Source organism: Gopherus flavomarginatus, chromosome 21 (assembly GCF_025201925.1).
Source record: "Gopherus flavomarginatus isolate rGopFla2 chromosome 21, rGopFla2.mat.asm, whole genome shotgun sequence".
NCBI classification, from domain to species: domain Eukaryota; kingdom Metazoa; phylum Chordata; order Testudines; family Testudinidae; genus Gopherus; species Gopherus flavomarginatus.
Window position 1 is genome coordinate 5268263 of NC_066637.1, and position 17990 is coordinate 5286252.

Below are 17990 nucleotides of genomic sequence, written 5' to 3' on the forward strand. Positions count from 1 at the left end.
AAGTGTATGCATCTCAGCGGTTCTCCACTCTTTGACCAATTGCACCAGCCTACCAGGCACAAAACCTTCCCCTCGATCATAGCTGAAAGGGAGCTGTTCCAGACCAGTCTCATGCAGGTCAGGACACCAGTGGGGCCCAGCACAGAAGCTTATCACTGAGGTGGGCATGATCCTTAGAGCACCACCAATTGCGTGCATGTCTGTGACTGGAGGCCACTGAGATACACATCGTATTACAGCAGTGCCTGCCTAGAGGTCGCAGCAGAGTTCCTGCACCCGTCACGCTAGATGCTGTACAAACACATGAGACGAGAGGGCCTCCCTGCCCAGACAGCTTACAATCTAAACAGGCCAGACAAAAGATGGAACAGCAAATATTTCCTGCGTTTTACTGAAGGGGAATAAGGCACACAAAGTATACCACAGAGCCGACGATAGACACAGATCCTCTGCCTCTCAGGCCAGTGCCTTAAACACAAGGCCATACTTCTGCTGTATGGCTATAGGATTCAGCGCATAATTCGCAGAGACAGTGAGCCACACACACCATCTCCGGAGATGTTCTACATTCATTTGGCATGTTTCTCCCTGGGCACACTTTGTGAAAACACTACTGAAAAAAGTCGTTATTCATCGATTAGAAATACGTGGAGATACAGGAGTGTGAAAATTTCCCTTAGAGCAAACTATCCATTTAAAAACAAAAATCCAAAACAAACCACACCGCAGAAAATGACCCAATTCTCCCCAATTATCCTCTGATGTAGTGGTTCTTCACCTATTTACCTATGTGGGCAGCATACAATACTACCTGTATAGCCCTGAGGATGTCACATGGGCAGCAGCTGTGTGCTGACTGGGCCGCAGACGGGCTGCGGGTTGAGAACCACTGATCTGAGGTTTCAAAGGGGACAAGCACTTTTTCCCCTTTATGACCCATCAACAACAGGATTCTTCACAGGGTTTTAAACCTGGATTAAGTGCAAATATAGTCCCCTGTCAGCAAACGCCATTATATCAGAGCCTGTTGGACTTCACCTTTGACAATACCAAAAAGAAACCCCACATCAGTTTGGATTAGCAATTTCACATTGTATCTTAACTACACCGGTTTATTAAGAGTTGTTTTACACCTATAACTGCTTTGAGTACAATAATCTGATTCCATTTTCACTCTGCCATCACGTAGGCCTCACACTCCATTAGATTTCAGTGGCGCTAATGACTCAGAACTCCTGTGCGATAATGCTTTCTGATGTCCTCTGGAATATAGATCAGCTCCCATTTCTGTTACAGGTCTCAAGCAGTATTGTCACTCTTGGTCCTCTCCTTCCCTTCAGTCTTTTTGCTCTCTATTAAAGGGAGCCTCGGCTTTTTGGATGCATGGATCCCAAAACTAGAGGGGAGCATGATAGGAGAAGTGTGGAGAATTACAGACGGACAAAAGGTTTGGCATTTGGATTACCATTAACGATGCACCGCTAGCACGCCTTTCATCCAGCAGTCTCAAAAGCCCTTTATAGGCATTAAGCCTCACAAGAACATGTTAAGTAAATACATTACAGCCAGCAATTCTACAGATGAGTGAAATGAGTCCCAGGGATGTCTATGGAGTCAGTGGAACAACCATGATCAGAACCAAACAAAACTCAGCTCCGTGCCCTAGGCAAGAGTCTCAATGATTTTCCTACTGATTTTGGGGAAGTAGGGGGTGGTGGGTAGGAGGGGTAATTTGCATGAGATATGATTTTTAAAGGGTAACTATTTTTGGTAGACAAAACATGCAATGGCAAAAATTGCACCTGTGAAGTCCAGCCACGCAGGGCCTATGCATCTGATTTGTGACTGCAGCTAGGTACCTGTCCATTAAAGTACTCAGATTTCTACTCACAACAAGCTGCAAGCCTAAAGAATGCATACACAGAAATTCTGCAGGTGTGTATTGTAGCACTATTCCCCTTGACCCCACTGACGCACCCACAAAAGTGGCCCGTGTAAATATAGCTGTTAATTTGCATGTCAGTTTATGGGAGCTAGCTGTGAAAAGACCCCTCACGCTCACAAACTGAATAAAGGAGAGCTCCACTGCCATAAAGTGTCTCATAAAAAAGAACAACTGATGTGAGACATAAGGTTTTGTGCCTAATGAAAAGGACTAATCAAATCTCCCAGAGCTGCTGGGCTGAGCAATACCAATGGCATAGCTTTAAAAAGATTATTCAGAACTAATGGTCCACCCTTCCCTCAGGTAATCCCTCTCTAAAAATTAATTCTGAACAGTCTATGATGGGCAGATGGAGGGAAAAATACTTTGTACAATGCAGGCATATGAAATATGCAAAACGAGCTCTGTTTAATGAGCAGGGCAGATAAGGCAGAGTAAAGTCAATACAATGGCATAAGACAACTTTGGGGTATAATGAAAAAAAGGCATTCATCCAGAACAGACAGCAGCAGATCTCCTGAACAGCGAGAGTAATCCTAATGCAGCTCAGTGCTTCAGTCTAGAGTTGACCACATCAACACTGAAGTTTCAATTATAGTTGAGCAGCCGTTACGAAGAGGAGAGGAGAGAGAAGGGAAAAAAAAAACCAACTAGTAAATCATAAGGATTAAAAACAGCCCCTTGAAGGCCTTAGGGTTCAGTTGCTTTGTCTGAAGACACATTATCTGATTGTATCTGGGTGATGCTTCGGAATGAGCTCCGAAGTTTCCAGTAAGGCATACATACCGATGATGCCAGGGGAAAAGATAAGACAGCTGCTGAATACTTTTGTAGTACTGCTGATCTGAGTCAGCCGGTGCACATCTCCGCTGCAGTGTCTGTAAAAATCAGGACCACTATCAGCCATAGACGAACTTTGAGAAACGTTGGAAGGCAAAACACTCAGACATCAGCCTGAATCAAAAAATTCAGAGACCAGAACCCATCAAAAGCTTAAGAGTGTTCAAAATCCAAACTCAGAACTGAATTTTGTTTGCTGAGCATGGCCCCTCAAAAAACACTCTTATGGAAGATCTCAGTCCAATGAACATCTCCCACCAAAGGCGCAGCGGTCAGGTCAGACCTCACCAAGCATTCAAATGGAGAAGGGTCCTGTAGATGGTTTAGGAAACAGCTAGTCCAGCATCGTCAAACTCGATCAGTCACACAAGTCTGGGAATGCTGAGCTACTTCGGGTATGCCTACACTGCAATCAGGCGGCGTGACTGCAGCACGGGTAGGTTAACGCCACCTACCTGAACTAACAATAACAGTACAACTACTGCTTAAGTATGTAGCCACAGTGCAGGGAGCCACCTATGCTGTTGTGACTTCATTGCTATTGTTACTGGAGCTAGATCCGGGTATGTCTACACACCTCCTCACTGTGGCGCGATCATACCCTTAGGTTACAACAACTCCAGACGCCTCCATTCCAGACTATGAGAAAATGCAGCTGGCAGTTTGGCAGATGGCAGGCAGAACAACGCACTATCCAGCCAGATGCCACATGTGCTGATCTTTTAGGATAGCTCTGAATCAGCACCTCCCATCCTTAGTCTCACTTGGTCCCATTCTTATGGACATGCCTGTCAGCGAGGATGGAGAATTAACTCCTTGACTTGACAAAATGGGAAATGTGTCTTGTTGCAGAGGCATGAGAGAGAGAGAGAGAGGGAGAGCTGAGAATCAAAATTGCTCAGTAATTATCTTGCTAGGGTGGTGCTAACTGACTCCTTTCCTGAAGGGAGCTCTGTGTAGCTGGGCAGCTTGTCTCTCTCACCAACAGAAGTTGGTCCAATAAAAGATATAACCTCACCCACCTGGTCTCTCTCATATCCTGGGACTGACACAGCTACAACAACATTGCATACATTCTTTCCCAGTGTCAGACACCTGTGCTCATTTACCATACAGAGCTTACCCACCCCTTTCAGACATTGTCCTTTGGAATTAAACTGCTGCATTATCAAGCCAGGATGTACGTCTCTCGCATAGTATCAGGACTGAAGATCCCACAGACCTGTTTCAATGTTGAGCTCCTCCCACATCCCCCACTTTGTTTTCCAGCAATTGAGTTGTCAGCCAGTTGCTTTGCACATTTTTGCTGTAGACAAGCCTAAGCACATTACAAATCAGAGACCGAAAGTTTCAGGCTTCTTGTACAGTCCAGATAACACTTCTTCACTGCATTCCCTTGACCTGGTGCCAGGAAGGCTGCAGTTTTATCAGTTAGTTGGGAAAGGTCTCAGGGAACATAACACACCAAGACCACGGACAACAGCACCGAACTAACAGCACAAATTCCATTTAGAAGTCCCAGGGTTCAGTACCCATGCATAGCTAGCTCTCCAAGAACAGGGCAAAACTGAAAATCCTTGGTTTACCCAGAGAGAGACTCTCAATATGTTATCAGCGATACATTATCAGCTTCCTAGTCTATTCTCAGTCCCCAAGGAATCCACACACACTTTCTAACTCTTGCTTGCCCTCGATGTTAGATTTCTATTTAGCAGCTGACACTTTACCAACTCTTGAATTGTAGCAACCACAACACTGAAGCCAAATTTTGTGTAGGCTCTGAAATGGTTAATAGAATTAGGTGCCAGTGTAAAACAGGTCAATCAATGCAGAGACACTGAACTTAAAGGAGCCCAGTGAAACTTATCTGAATGTACTTGTAAGCAAAACCTTGCTAATAATAAAATTGCACTCTTCCCTCCTCCCACCATGAATGAATGGAGGGGAGGTGCAGCAAACATACAACACTAATCTCCTTTAAAAATAAAGTTCCGGGTAGAATTAAAACACACCACTTTAATAAAAGCAGGCATTCATCTGAGTCAGTGAAAAGATATTAATTAGAAAAACTGAACCCAAGGGGACTGCCTTCAAACCCCATGTATGATGTACAATGTTAGTTTTACCAACATACTGTTTAGTTCTTTCGTTAGCCAAGACAGAGATTTCTGCTTTGATTAGGCAATTCAAGACTGCTTAATATCAGGAATTTTATATCACAGAACACCAATTACATCCACAATTCAGACCAGGCTGCTCTCATTTACACACTTCCATATGGAAAAGGCACATCCATTTTTTCCTCCCTTAACAGGATTTCTAAAGTGCCTGGCATATATAATTATTGCCATTCATCTGAAACTATTAAGACAAGAGTCTAGCATGCTACTAACAGAAACCCGTACTCTAGTCACAGAGGTTTTACCAGTCTCTACCCTTTGGCTCCCATCAATCTGAATGAGTTACCCTAGAAAGCGACTCCCTTTAATCCACTAATTTTAATGAGTTTCTGAAATTTCGTTTTCCACAGTGCTGCATTTGTGAGCGTGGTATTTGCTGGCATCACAAAGAAGTTTTATTAAAACATTATTAAAATGTTCTGCCAGGTACAGAGACACCATCTCCCCCCTTCCCAAAAAGCCTCATTACAATCCAGCCCAATTGATGAAAGGACAGGATTCTCAGTGGAGCAGAAGTAGATGGTGCACAGGGTCGAATAACACAGGTATCAGCAGATTATAGTGCTGCCAGGTGAAATGCATATTAATAGATGTATGAGTATTATCTTCCCACTGCCAAAGGAGGGAAGAGCCTTTGTTCTCCAACAAGCTTTTGACAAGGGCCTCTTGTGTGCGCGGACACGTACATGTTTCTACAAAGCTTTTTAGCCTGGCATCTGCCCTCAAATGGAAGTAAATGCACTGAAGTGTATGGGACCATTGGGCTAAAGGTGGGGTAACTAGATGCATGTGCACACCCGTGTGCTCAAGTGGACTCAGCACACTTGCTTTAAGCTAAATGTAAAGATGCTCACGAGGAATTCAGGCCCCATCTGGTTGGAGGCATTCAGGTCCTGAATGTGGCTCAGCAGAATGCACTGGGGAGAAGCTGCTTCTTTGCCTTCTACAACACTGCATCAGGCAGCAACATCACCACCGCGCTCCCATCTAGCGCTTTTTATCAGGCCAGCTCAGAGCGCTGTATAAGGGAGGCTAGCATCATCACCCTCCTTTTGCAGGTGGGGAAACTGAGGCATAAGGGCAAATGACTTGCCCAAGGTAACCCAGCAGGCCAGTGACAGGGCCAGCAATAGAACCCAGACCTCCTGTGCCCCAGTCCAGTGGTCAGTCCACTAAGTAGCAATGCCTCCTGAAGTGCAGGGGGAGCATGGTGCCTGTAACATCCATTCAAGGGGAGCAGAATGAAGCCAGGCACTGAGGTAAGACAGTTACCAGACACAGTAACACATACTCCTTGGAGATGGACCTGGACTCCTTCCCTCCAGCTGGCCTGGGATTTTTAGAGGTCAGGGAACTCTCCCTTAGCTGATGGTAGCAGGGCAGCCACTAGAGGATGACATGATTCCACAGGCCAGCATTTAATGGCCTTCTGTGGCATGTGTTAGGGTCAGAAGCCCTACCACACCCGCTAAGGAGCCCAGCACCCCCAGAGGTGCTACAGACCCTCTTAGTGCTCAGACACTGCAAGGACATGGATGCAAGTGTGTCAGGAATACTGTGTGGGGAGGATGGGGAAAACCTTTACGCTAATGTGCAGGGCTGGCCATAACCTAACTAGGTTGCCAGGGTTTCCATGCAGCTCAAGCTTATTTCTCAGTTAAGAGGTATCCCCTGCAGTGCTGTGAGACCGGACTTTGCACTAGTGCACAAGTCCCAGAACAAACCTAATAAGTTTCAATTTGCACGTGTGTTTGATTCATCTGAAACAGCGCAGATGGTTATAAATATCAGGGCTATGATAGCCAAAGCTGACCAGGGGAACAGAGTGCCCAATTCTCCTGGGCATCTTTGGAAAAAAGTCTCAGCCCAGAGTTTTAAAATCCCTCCTATTTTATTCATCCTAGACTTTATTCAGTAACACAGACAAACTAGCTGAGTGTGTGAGGTTTACAGTTGAAAGACATCACTATAAGCAGCTCCTGTCCTGGTTTTTCCATCTTTTAGCTGTGAGCTGTTATCAATGCAGCAATTTCTATACCTGCAAGACACTGAAGTTATAGGTACAATATATGCCCATGTATATGCTAGGGTAACCTGTATTTTTCAGTTGCTGGAGGTTTCTCAGCCTCTGCAATAGCTTCTCCGTCCCTCACCCCGTCCCTGCGCTCCTGCAAGCCACAGAACCATTCTGTTTTCCACGCTCCAGTTGAGCAAATCCTACCATTGTATATCCATAGAGGAATCTACACTGGACACAAGAGACAGCAGGGCAGGCTTTAGCATCAGCTGTCAGCAGGATGAAGAAAATATAGCAGGAAAAGTTGCAGGCTAAAAATATTTTCTGCCCGGAGGCACCAGAATAAATCTGCTACCACAGTAAGGAGGCAGGGGAAGGAATTCAGAGGCGGCGTCTTCTCTCCCCACGATCAAGCCAGATCATTTCCAAAGTACCACCTTGCCCCCGCCTCCCCTCCACCTTTTCCTATAAAACTCAAGGGGAAAACCAAAATCATAAGCCATAAATCCTCAAAGGCTGCTTGTGGTGGGTGTGAGGGTAATGCTGCCTTCCAGTAAGCAAGGGGTTAACTTTGCCTTCCTTTCCCTCCCCAGTTGCATGGGCACTCTAGCGAAGAGCAGAAGGAGAGGAATCCAGAATGGCACGCACATGGGTACCGAGGGCTGGGAAACCCAGCTGGGCAGGGGTGTTTTTGTACTGGCTGGGATGTCTGTAAAACAGATTGATTGACTTGATTTCTGCTGGGTCACACCAGCAGTTAGGGTATGTCTCCACTACCCGCCAGATCAGCGGGAAGTGATCCATCTATCGGGAATGGATTTATCACGTGTAATCGATCCCCAGTCACTCTCCCGTCGACTGCTGAACTCCAGCTCGGCGAGAAGCAGAAGCAAAGTCGACAGGGGAGCCACGGCCGTTGATCCAATGCCACGAGGACGCGAAGTAAGTAATTTTAATTCGCTCTAAGATACATCGACTTCAGCTACACTATTCTCGTAGCTGAAGTTGTGCATCTTAGATCGACACTCCCCTCCCCCAGTGTAGACCAGGCCTGTGAGTAACAACAATACAGGCAGCTCAGGCAGGGGCAGTAAGTGCTATCCGTGAAGATACCTATTCACACAGGGTCTGCATTGCAAGGGAAAATCTAACTCTGCTCCCACCCTAGGGCAATGTTACAACTAGTTGTTAATGTTCCTAGTGCCTTTCATTCGAGGATCTCCATGCACTGCCCAGACAGCGAACCTATGCACCACTCAAGTCCTGCCAATAGGATTTAAGCAGTGTCTAGCCCTCTGCACAGGGTTGCATTTCACCCACAGACATGCAGTGCGTCAGTGGTAGAGCTGGTCAAAGAACGCAGAAGCCCCAGTTACGGAAGTCCCTAGACAACATGCCAGGGAACACTAGACTACAGAGATTGGCACTGAATGGTTACAGGAAGATCATTTTTGGGCTCCTCCCAACTGAGACACAAAGCATCAGAGCTCAGTCAAGGAAGGTCTCACGGCACAGTGACCACCACACTAGGATTTCAAAGGAATCTGGTAGCAGTTCAAACCGTACTGTGCCTCAGCTGCATTTCCCCTGACTGCAGTTTGGAATGATTTTCACCCAACTGATTACATATACAGGTCAAAAGCAGTTTAACACTGGCAATGACTCCAAGATTCCTTGTTTGTCTAGCTACAGAGCAAGAGGAGAGGCTCACTATGTCAAGGCAGATTCATTCCAGTCCTATTGGACCAACACAAGCACAGAGAGTCCAGAAGGCTGGACAGAAAAACTCTAGGAGGATGAAGGGATGGACTTGGAGAGAAATCTTTCACCACTGAGTCTTAAACCGGTTGCAGTCTGTACAAGAGCTGTACAAGTCTGCACAAGAGCTGGAGACACTACCTGGACAAACAGTAAGAGAGGAAGGATGGTCTAGTGGTTAGGGCACTAATCTAGAACTTGGTAGACCTGGGTTCAATTCCCTGCTCTGCCACAGATTTCCCATGTGACCTTGGACAAGTGTAAAATGAGGATAATAGCACTGCCCTACTCCACTTGGGTGTTCTGAGGGTAACAACATTAAAGACTGAGGTGTCCAAAATCTCAGAGGGTCATTGGGAACTGAGTGCCTCGCTCCTTTGAAATCCCACCATTTAGATTTTTTTAAAACGTCCTTTCTCTCCAATTTCCAGCACATCAACAACAGCAAGGCCGCCTCTTTAAAATTCTGCTACTGTTGGCATGTTTCTGAGTGAGGCACATGGCATACAGCAAAGGCTGTAGTTATTTGCCTATTATAAAAACACCACACTGACTTAATTCCCATCAGGGTACCGTGCAAATCAGCTTTTTGATCATTGGTGTGGAGGCAAAGATGTATCTTTAATCCTCTCCTATTCAATTAGACAATAAATTGGGTCAAGGACAACAGCAGAACTAATTGCAAAGGAGTAGCTATCTGCATTGCAACAGACATGTATGCAGTGTTGTTGTAGCTATGTCAACATGACATATATGGGTATCTGCATACTTGATACAACACTCCAACAAAAATAGAGATAGTAGCAGGTGTGATCGGAGGAGACCAAGTCAGTGACTGGACTTCAGATCAACAGGTTTGTCAAGAAAGATTTCTCTGCAATAGTCATACAGACACATGCTTTGGCCATATCTAGCAATGTTATCTTTGATATCTGGCTGCCTCAACAAGAAACCCTGATAAAGCAATTTAGCAGAAAGTTATCTGATATTGAATGGGCTTCAATTTTTTTATTATTTTTTTTTTTTTGCCAGTGAATGTCTTTGGATATAAAAGAACCAGACTTTACACTTCTCTGCAGAGAAGTCTATCACCAAACCAGACTTTAAGAAACCAATTTTTACAGTGCTGCTGTATAAATGGGAGATATGACTTGTTAAGTTCTCCACTACGAAGGCTTCAGAGGACAGATCCTCAGCTGATGTCAATGGAACTAGGACAGTAACACCACCTGAGGACCTGACCCCAGGACAGGATGTGATGCTAAAACACATGCACCTTACAAATGTCCTTCCTTGATCAGAGAAGTTTTGGAGGAATCCTCTGCATCTTACCAGCAGAGTAGATTTTAAACAAAATATGTGAGACCCAGAGGTCAGCAACATCTCATTCCAATGAACAAAGATCTTATTGTAGTCAAGTTTCCTAACTGCTTTTGTTTTTCCAGCAGCCATCTGTTAAGTGAGGACTTAATTTAGGATGTAAGCTATGTTTTCTGTTAATGTCTTGGCATGCTTTGGGGCTTTTTAAAGGGAAATTATTATAGTCAAGCTACAGTTTCCAAAATGAATTTGGTCCATATTCTACAAGACAGGTTAGTGCACAAGTCCCAGGATGATGGTCAGAACAGGCACAGCCCAACAGAACTAGACAGTAGATCTCAGATTCAGGACTCCTGAAAAAACACCAATGCCACCTCTTTAAAAAAAAAGAAAAAAAAAGTCTCTACATTCACTATAATCCCTGGGGTGATGGCTCATGTCTAGTCTGAATTTTAATTAAAAACTAGCTTAATAGGTTCACCACCACACCAAGTAGCTGCCCACGTACACAGAATTCACCACGAGGACCACAATTCAGCTCCTAAGGAGACTAACCCCTTCTCACCCAATCTTGCACATACAAAAAGAGGGTCCCATTGGTGGGCTTCTGGGTTTACTGCCTGGCAGCTTAAGGGCATATTTTCAACAGCAGGATAAAAATAGCAGGAATTTGGACAGCCATTTATCCCCTGTATTAAGCCAATCACATTCCCAATCTCTCTTATGCACACTCTCCCTCTCCTCACAGACAATCAATTCCTTTCACCTCACTCATTGCTCCCCGTAGCCGGAACCTCTACAAGGGCATTTTAGCCCAACTCAAGTGGACATTTAAACAAAGATCAACTTCAAGCCCAGCCACAGATCTTTTCCTTCTCCACTGACTATAAGTAACATATTCTGGGCTAAGCACCCAGCATGTAGGAGGAGAAAGGTTGGGCACTTTACTGGGCATCCCATAATTTACCCACTAGAAGCAGTGCAATTCACAGAGTGCTGTGCGAAAGGGAGCGTGGCAGTCATAATTACTCAACAGAGATTTGGCAGGAGGATTAAGACATCATTTGAAAGAACAGTCAGAGCACTTTGGAGAAAGGAGGAAATGCCAAGAGAGATCCCTGGAGTCAAGAGGGAGATAACATCTTAACAACTCATGTGACCTAATTCTAGGCCAAACTTAAAGAAGATGAGGGACAGTGAAGAGGGAGGAAAGGGAGTGACAGAGAAGGAAAGTGAAGCCACAGCCCCACTGTTGCACACAGTAATCACCCCAAGCAGCTGTCCACAGCAATGCAATGACTTCCCTGTTTGCCAACAGCCTGGCATCATGAATGAGTCACTTCACTCTATTTAGCAACAGCACTTTGCTAGACCATTAAAAATTAGGACAATTAGCTTGGTGAAATGGGGATTTAGCTACAGATCAGGTCACTGGAAACTGAGTCCCTCAGAGTGGGTAACTTTCAAAGTCATTGGACCTAAATCCAGGTTTTGCTAATTAAGGTGTTTCTCAGTCAATCCATAGGATCTTTAAGTTTGTATCTACATTTCCCTCCCATAATACTCCTTCGGAGTCATTTCTTCCTTTCAAACTTGGGAATGGCACCCCAGTTATTTGTAGAGCAATAATTCTGCTCACAGAAGTTACTTGGTGAGAGGCAGCAGCTGGCTTTTGGAAGAAGCACGTGGTTTGCGAGCACAGTCCACCTAGTCACCATCACCAAAGGAGCAGTCCATTGCACGTGGAAGAATGCCCATTTCACTCCACAGCTGGAAATGATCATGGATAATCAATGACCATAGAAGACCAGGTTTATAACAATACTGGTCAAATTTTGATACTCTGTGAGAGAAAGGGTATCATCCTACTCCATGAGTGGTCCCAACAAGTTCGTTACTTCTGGAGTTAGAGGAATCATCAGACTGGAAGGGACTTCAATAGGTCATCTAATCCAGTCTCCTGCAGTCATGGCAGGGCTAAGTATTATCTAGACCGTTCCTGACAGGTGTTTGTCTAACCTGCTCTTAAAAATCTCCAATGATGGAGATTGAGATTCCTCCAATGAGGAAGGCATGGTTCAATGCAAGTAAGGGTATGGAAATCTGGCCCCAAGCATAGGAGGGTAGGGCATGGAAGCTGAGAGAGACAGATGCACTTTTCTTGTCCTTACACTGTAAAACTCCAGAAGCAACTTGGTGCAAGTATCTTTTCCCTTTGCAGCTAAGAATTTACTCATGACCCCTTTGTTTCCAGAGTTCTCTCTGACTTGCTGAAATGCACAATGCGGCATCCAGTGAGGGTACAAAAAGGAATTTGCTAGCGAAGCATTTACTCTCTCTCCTGTCGTGTTGCACATTAGATCTCTGCAGCTCAGCCCCTTCCCCCTTAGAAATAATCATTCTCAGTTCTTACCTTAAACATTTGCTTGACTTTCTGTCGGGGGAGGTTCACATTCAGTTTGTGCATCAGCTGGAGCACCTCGTTAATACTCAAACTGCCATCACCATTTTTATCAGCCTCATCAAAGGTTTGCTTCAACCACATTTAATTGGAGTTAAGAAAGGCAATGGAGCATCAAGGGACCTTACTGGACACTATTTGGGCCAGGTCTATACCTGAAATGTTCGTGGACCTAATTCATACCCCTGAGAGATGTTGATACTTGATATTTCCATTGACCACTAAAATGTTCTGTTGACCTAACTACCACCTCTCAAGATGGTACATCTACTAGAGTGGTGGAAAGACCCCCTTCGTCACCGCAGAAAGTGTCAACTCTGCAGGTGCTACAGCAGCAGCACTACACATTAGTGGACTTCCTACTGAAACTATAAACCACACATAAAAATCAAAGAAATAGAGCTGAAAGGGATCTCAAGATGTCATCAAGTCTGACCCCCTGTGCTGAGGCAGGACCACGTAAACCTAGAGCATCCCAACAGGTGTTTGTCTAACCTGTTCTTAAAAATCTCCATTGACAGGGATTCCACAGCTTCCCTTGGAAGCTTTTTCAGGAGCTTAACTGCACTTACAGTTAGAAAGATTTTCTTAATATCTAACCTAAGATAGTTTAACTAGAAAAACAATAAAGCAGCTCTATTGCCCATGGACTAGATTTGTCACTGGGAGTTCTGAAAGCCTAAGCCGGATATAAAACCCCCCTAATCCAAATGATGCAAATGCACCTCAGGTGCTGTACACAAGCTTTCAACAGGTTCCCAGCACCTTTCCTCGCTGGCACTCGTTAAACAGATTATTGGTCCCAAAAAGAGCTGAAGTTCTTTGCAGCCTTCCTGAAGGCTGACAGTTTATCACATACCTTGTTATGGTGCCTCTTTCCCAGGCTAGGATCTCAGACTGCTCAACCTAACGCTGCCTTGAGCTGTTAGCTAAAGGGACCCCAATGCCCTTTTCTTCTCACCAGCACAAGAACATTCCCCCATAAAGGGAAATAATAGCTGGCTACATGCAATAGTAGGGGACAGGCTTTCCTTTACAGAATAGGATCTAATAAGCAGCAAAGGCCTCCTACCTGCCAGAGTTAACATCAGAGATACCGTACAGTGGCCATCACCAAAGAGACAATATTTGGCAAGTCTATCATCTGTTTCCTAGTCTAAGGACAGGGAAAGAAAATGATGGCATCTCGGAGAGATCTCACTGTGTGGTCACTAGCAGCAAATTCGGTCTTGCAGTGGTGATCACAGTAGACACTCTGCAATAGACCAGCATAGCGGAGCGATCCAGGTATTGCAATAAGCAGATATCGATGGTGCTTTTAGCATCTCAGCAGCAGCCCAGGGCCAGGATCTCACTGCCTAATTTGGGGTTTGATGTAGTTTTGTCCATGCAGACAATTTCCTCCTGTCCCTGATGTTAAGGTGTGGGAAGAGGATTTTGGTCTGCCTGCGCATGAGCTTTAAATGATGCCTATTAAAATCCTGCTCACGTGAATCTTCTCAGCAGCAGCACTGGCTATTTACCCACAAATACACAATGAGAAAAGACTTTAAGCTCTGAACAAATATGAAATTAGGGTTGAATTCTGCAACCTGCAGACATGAATAAGGCTGTACAGGGTCTAACTGAAGGCAGAATGTGGCCTTTAATTTTTTAAAATTCCATTCTCCCTCCATCATATGCCTAGCACAGGCCTCTAATCCTCTTGAAGGACTTTTGACATGCAAAGTGTCAGCTGTTGAGACTTTCCTGCAGGATGACAACTGGTGATAAGACACAGCACCCACTTTCTCCACTCCCCAGCCTCTCTCACTCATTTGCCCCTTATTCTCAGCTCCGAAGGCTGAAAACTACCCGCTAAGGGTATTGTCAAAGACACAAAGAGCAGGTAGAAGCCCATCTGCCACTGAACGTCAATGGGAGTCATGCACCTAATTTGTGCCTTTGAAAATATCCCTCTGGCTTTTTCAGGATGTGCGTGAGTGAAAAACAGAAAACAGGAGAGCGGGTGTGTGGGCTGAACTGGAGGAGGGGGTCCAAATGGGAGTGCGCAGAAGGGAGAAATCTCCTCTGGGATGAAACAGAGCATGGACCGCTGCACCTCATACTCAGGTGTGTAGGCCCCTTTGGGAACAGGCGCATGTGATAGGACCCATTGTGCAACTCTATGCCTCACACTTGCTGCCCGTGAAATAAGCACTAAGGACAGCTTCACAAATCCCTTTAGGAGTGATACTGCCCCCCCCCCCCCCCCCCGCTAGACACCCTTCCCCACAGCACAGAAGGATATTGGTCTCTGGTCCTCTGCCGTTTTGATAGGCTGTCTTCATCGCTGATCCCTGCCATCAGGTACTTGAGCCCCGTGATCCAGGTGCGCGCCTCCTCCCCGCTGGAGGACACCAGGTCGAGAGACTCCATGTGGTCTCCATAGTAGATGCTGAAGCAGCAGTTGGGGTCGAAGCTGCCATCGGCATAGCGCTGGAAGATCTCCGACTGCTTCCCCTCACACACCTCCTGCATGGAGTCAATGGAGACTAGAAGAACAAGAGAGGCAAGTGGCTCGTTACAGATGGTCAGTGGAAGATTATTAGTGTGTGTTAGTTACAATCAGACTCTTGGACGGAAAAGGATCCTTTTTTTTGTCCTAGAAAAACAAATCACCCCCTTTATCCTCATTGCTGAGCATTACCACTTGGCCAAGGACTTAACAAATGAGAGCTTTGCCACTGGGGGGCGAGGCATGGGGGAATGATTTGTAAGAAAATGTGCTCAGACGAGCAGCCAGATCTTATTTTAGTCTGAGAAGGTGAAGGGGCACGAGGTAATCTGCATATTAATACAACAGGCTCTTATGACACACAGTTTAGTTTCCAGTACTCTCGTGCCTTTCCTTTAAGCTTTTGTAACCTGTCTGTATTGACATTCAATTGTTAGTGACTCTTTTCCACTATTCTTTGTGGACGTATTCAGGTTTCTATATTCTCCAGCTAGATATAAAATCAAACACAGTTTGCACATTACAGTGGTTTCCCTATACCCAATCCATTGTAAAGAGAGCCTACACATTGTCTATGAAGGAGTCAGAAGCACATGCAGCCAGCCAGCCCCCGCCATGTCCTCACCAGCGTTTACACAGGCATATGGAAATAGACAGGCTTTCTAAACACACACAGTATATTTTACAGTTTATCATGAAATGCAGCTGGATGCTATTTACGTAGATCCACCCAAATTTAGCCAGTCTTGCTACTTGGTTTCCTTTTTGCTGTTTCCACAGCACATGGGATTTCTTCATTCCTGTCCTTCATAGAGATAGACCCAAGCTGCAAAGTTTTGAGGCGGGATTCCCCAAAGGTCAGATCTCGGGGTGTTGGCTTGAGCTCCATCTTCTCTCTCGAAGTGCAGTGCAGCGGCATCTTTTATTATTTTAATGCTTCTTCTCTGTAGTGCTTTTACCTTAAGAATAAACTAGGCTTGCATAAAAAGAGCTGTGTGGCATCTATAGCTCTGGGCACTTCATACTGTTGACCATCTCTGGAGAAAAAGCAGGCAGGCCTGCTTGGGAAGCCTGTCTTTGCTGGGAACACCACAGTACAGGCCAGGAACAGCTCAGCCTGGAGATACCCCAGCCAGAAGGGAGAGATGTGCGTCTCCACCCAAGAGAGAAGTGATGGCAGGGTTGCCAGAAGCCTATGAGTGGGTGCCTTTACTGAAGGGAAATATAGGGGCAGTTACACTGCATTCTGACCTAAGTCATTTAGGGTGACAGCATGTTGACCTCTAGGGAAGGATGAGCAGAGAGGAGATGGGGTCTTGTTATGCTGGGGTCATTAATGGGAACCCATCAACTAGTTGTTTGATCTACAAACACAATTGCAGAGATGCTTGAGGCCTGAGGCTGTGGCTGTGGAAAGAGCTGGCAGAGGTGTCCTACTGTCCCCATTTCTCTCCCTTTCTCCAAATCAGTAGGGTTCTAGCCACTGATACCTAGAACATGCTGTGAGGTTTGGAATGGATCACTAGGTTGGCAGGAGGGCTTCACCACCTCAAGAGCCAGGGCCTACACTGAAGGGAGAAGCAACACCGTCCACGTAGTAGTGTCTTCACCAAGTGCTACAGCGGCGCAGCTCCACCGGTTCAGCTGCAGCGCTGTAAATGTAGACAAGCCCAGAGCTGTTCTTCAGGTCTGGGAAAGGTCCTCTCAGTGTCACAAGAAAATGCAAATACTGAACAATCTGTTCCCCCTTGCATTTTGCTGTGACGCTCGGAGGACCTTTCCCAGACTCGAAGAAGAGCTCTGTGTGCCTTGAAAGCCTGTCTTGTTAACCAGCAGAAGTTGGTCCAGTAAAAGATATTACCTCACCCACCTTGTCTCTCTAATATTATAAATAGAGAAATGCTGCTGAGTTGGGTTTAAGGCCTTTGCAAGCTCAGCCAACAAGGGACACAGGCAGCAACAGAAGAGGCACATCCTAGTCTGTTGTGAAGCATCCTGTAAATCTTCTTGGATAAGATTAAACACAGTATCAGTAGAACATCTCTAATAATGATAGTGCTTAGAGCCCTCAAGTGGGATCCATTGCGATAGGCACTGTACATAGACAGAGAGACAGTCTCTGCACTGAGGAGCTTATGATCTAAATAGACAAGACAGGCAAAGGGAGACAAAACAGAGAGGTGAAGTAACTTGCCCAGGTCACACAATAGCTCAGTGGCAGAGCCAGGATCAGAACCCAGGAACCCTGACTCTCAGACTATCCACTGAACCACACTGCCTTTCCTATATCCTAGTGCCATTTACTCAGGAACGAATTCTTGCCTTTGCAGGACTTGATCCAACTGATAATTAACAACTCTAGCTACCAGGTTCCTTCCTACATCTAGGTTTGGGAGTAAATTACCAAGATATTGGTAACGTTTGTCAACCCGCATTCCTCTTCCCCTTGAATATACAAATCTTGAAAAGGTACAGAATGCCCTTCCGTGTAATGAACCAGCGTCTAGCATCCGCATGCACTCAGAGCCAGCACATCCCAGAATTATTTAAACAATTTGTTTCCCTTCTAAAGATCCTAGATCCGGAGCATCAAGAAGAGAAATTTTAACAATAAAATAAACCCCAGCACAGAATGTAATTTTGCAGATTACAGTGTCCTCCTGAGATTACAAGAAGCGTGGCTCTCCCTAGAAGCAGACATCTGTCTGCTATGGTATGTGTACTGTGCAGCTAGAGAGTATACATTACACAGATCTACACATGCCAAAAGTTTAAAAGATTTTAAAAAGGAAAAGTGTTGCAGCAGGGCAAAAATCCAAACTGCACCATTAACTGTTTCTAGGGGGAAAGCAGTTTAGCTCAAGATGACATAAGGAGAACATTTAAAATCCAACACAGACTCCAGTCCCAGGCAGAATTTCTTCATTTTAAATTAAACTAAGCAGAAAACACCAAATTTGTGTTTTGTTATA

At 45.3% G+C, this 17990-nt stretch overlaps 1 protein-coding gene across 1 annotated transcript in view; it reads right to left on the reverse strand.

The window, feature by feature from the left end:
* PLCH2 (phospholipase C eta 2) overlaps positions 1-17990 on the reverse strand; it is a 331250-nt gene that overhangs the window by 80778 nt on the left and 232482 nt on the right. The window contains exons 4-5 of the mRNA XM_050931745.1: positions 14812-15055; positions 12474-12603 (exon numbers count right to left, since the gene is read on the reverse strand). Coding sequence (XP_050787702.1) covers positions 12474-12603; positions 14812-15055 — 374 coding nt within the window. The remainder of the gene's footprint in view (positions 1-12473; positions 12604-14811; positions 15056-17990) is intronic.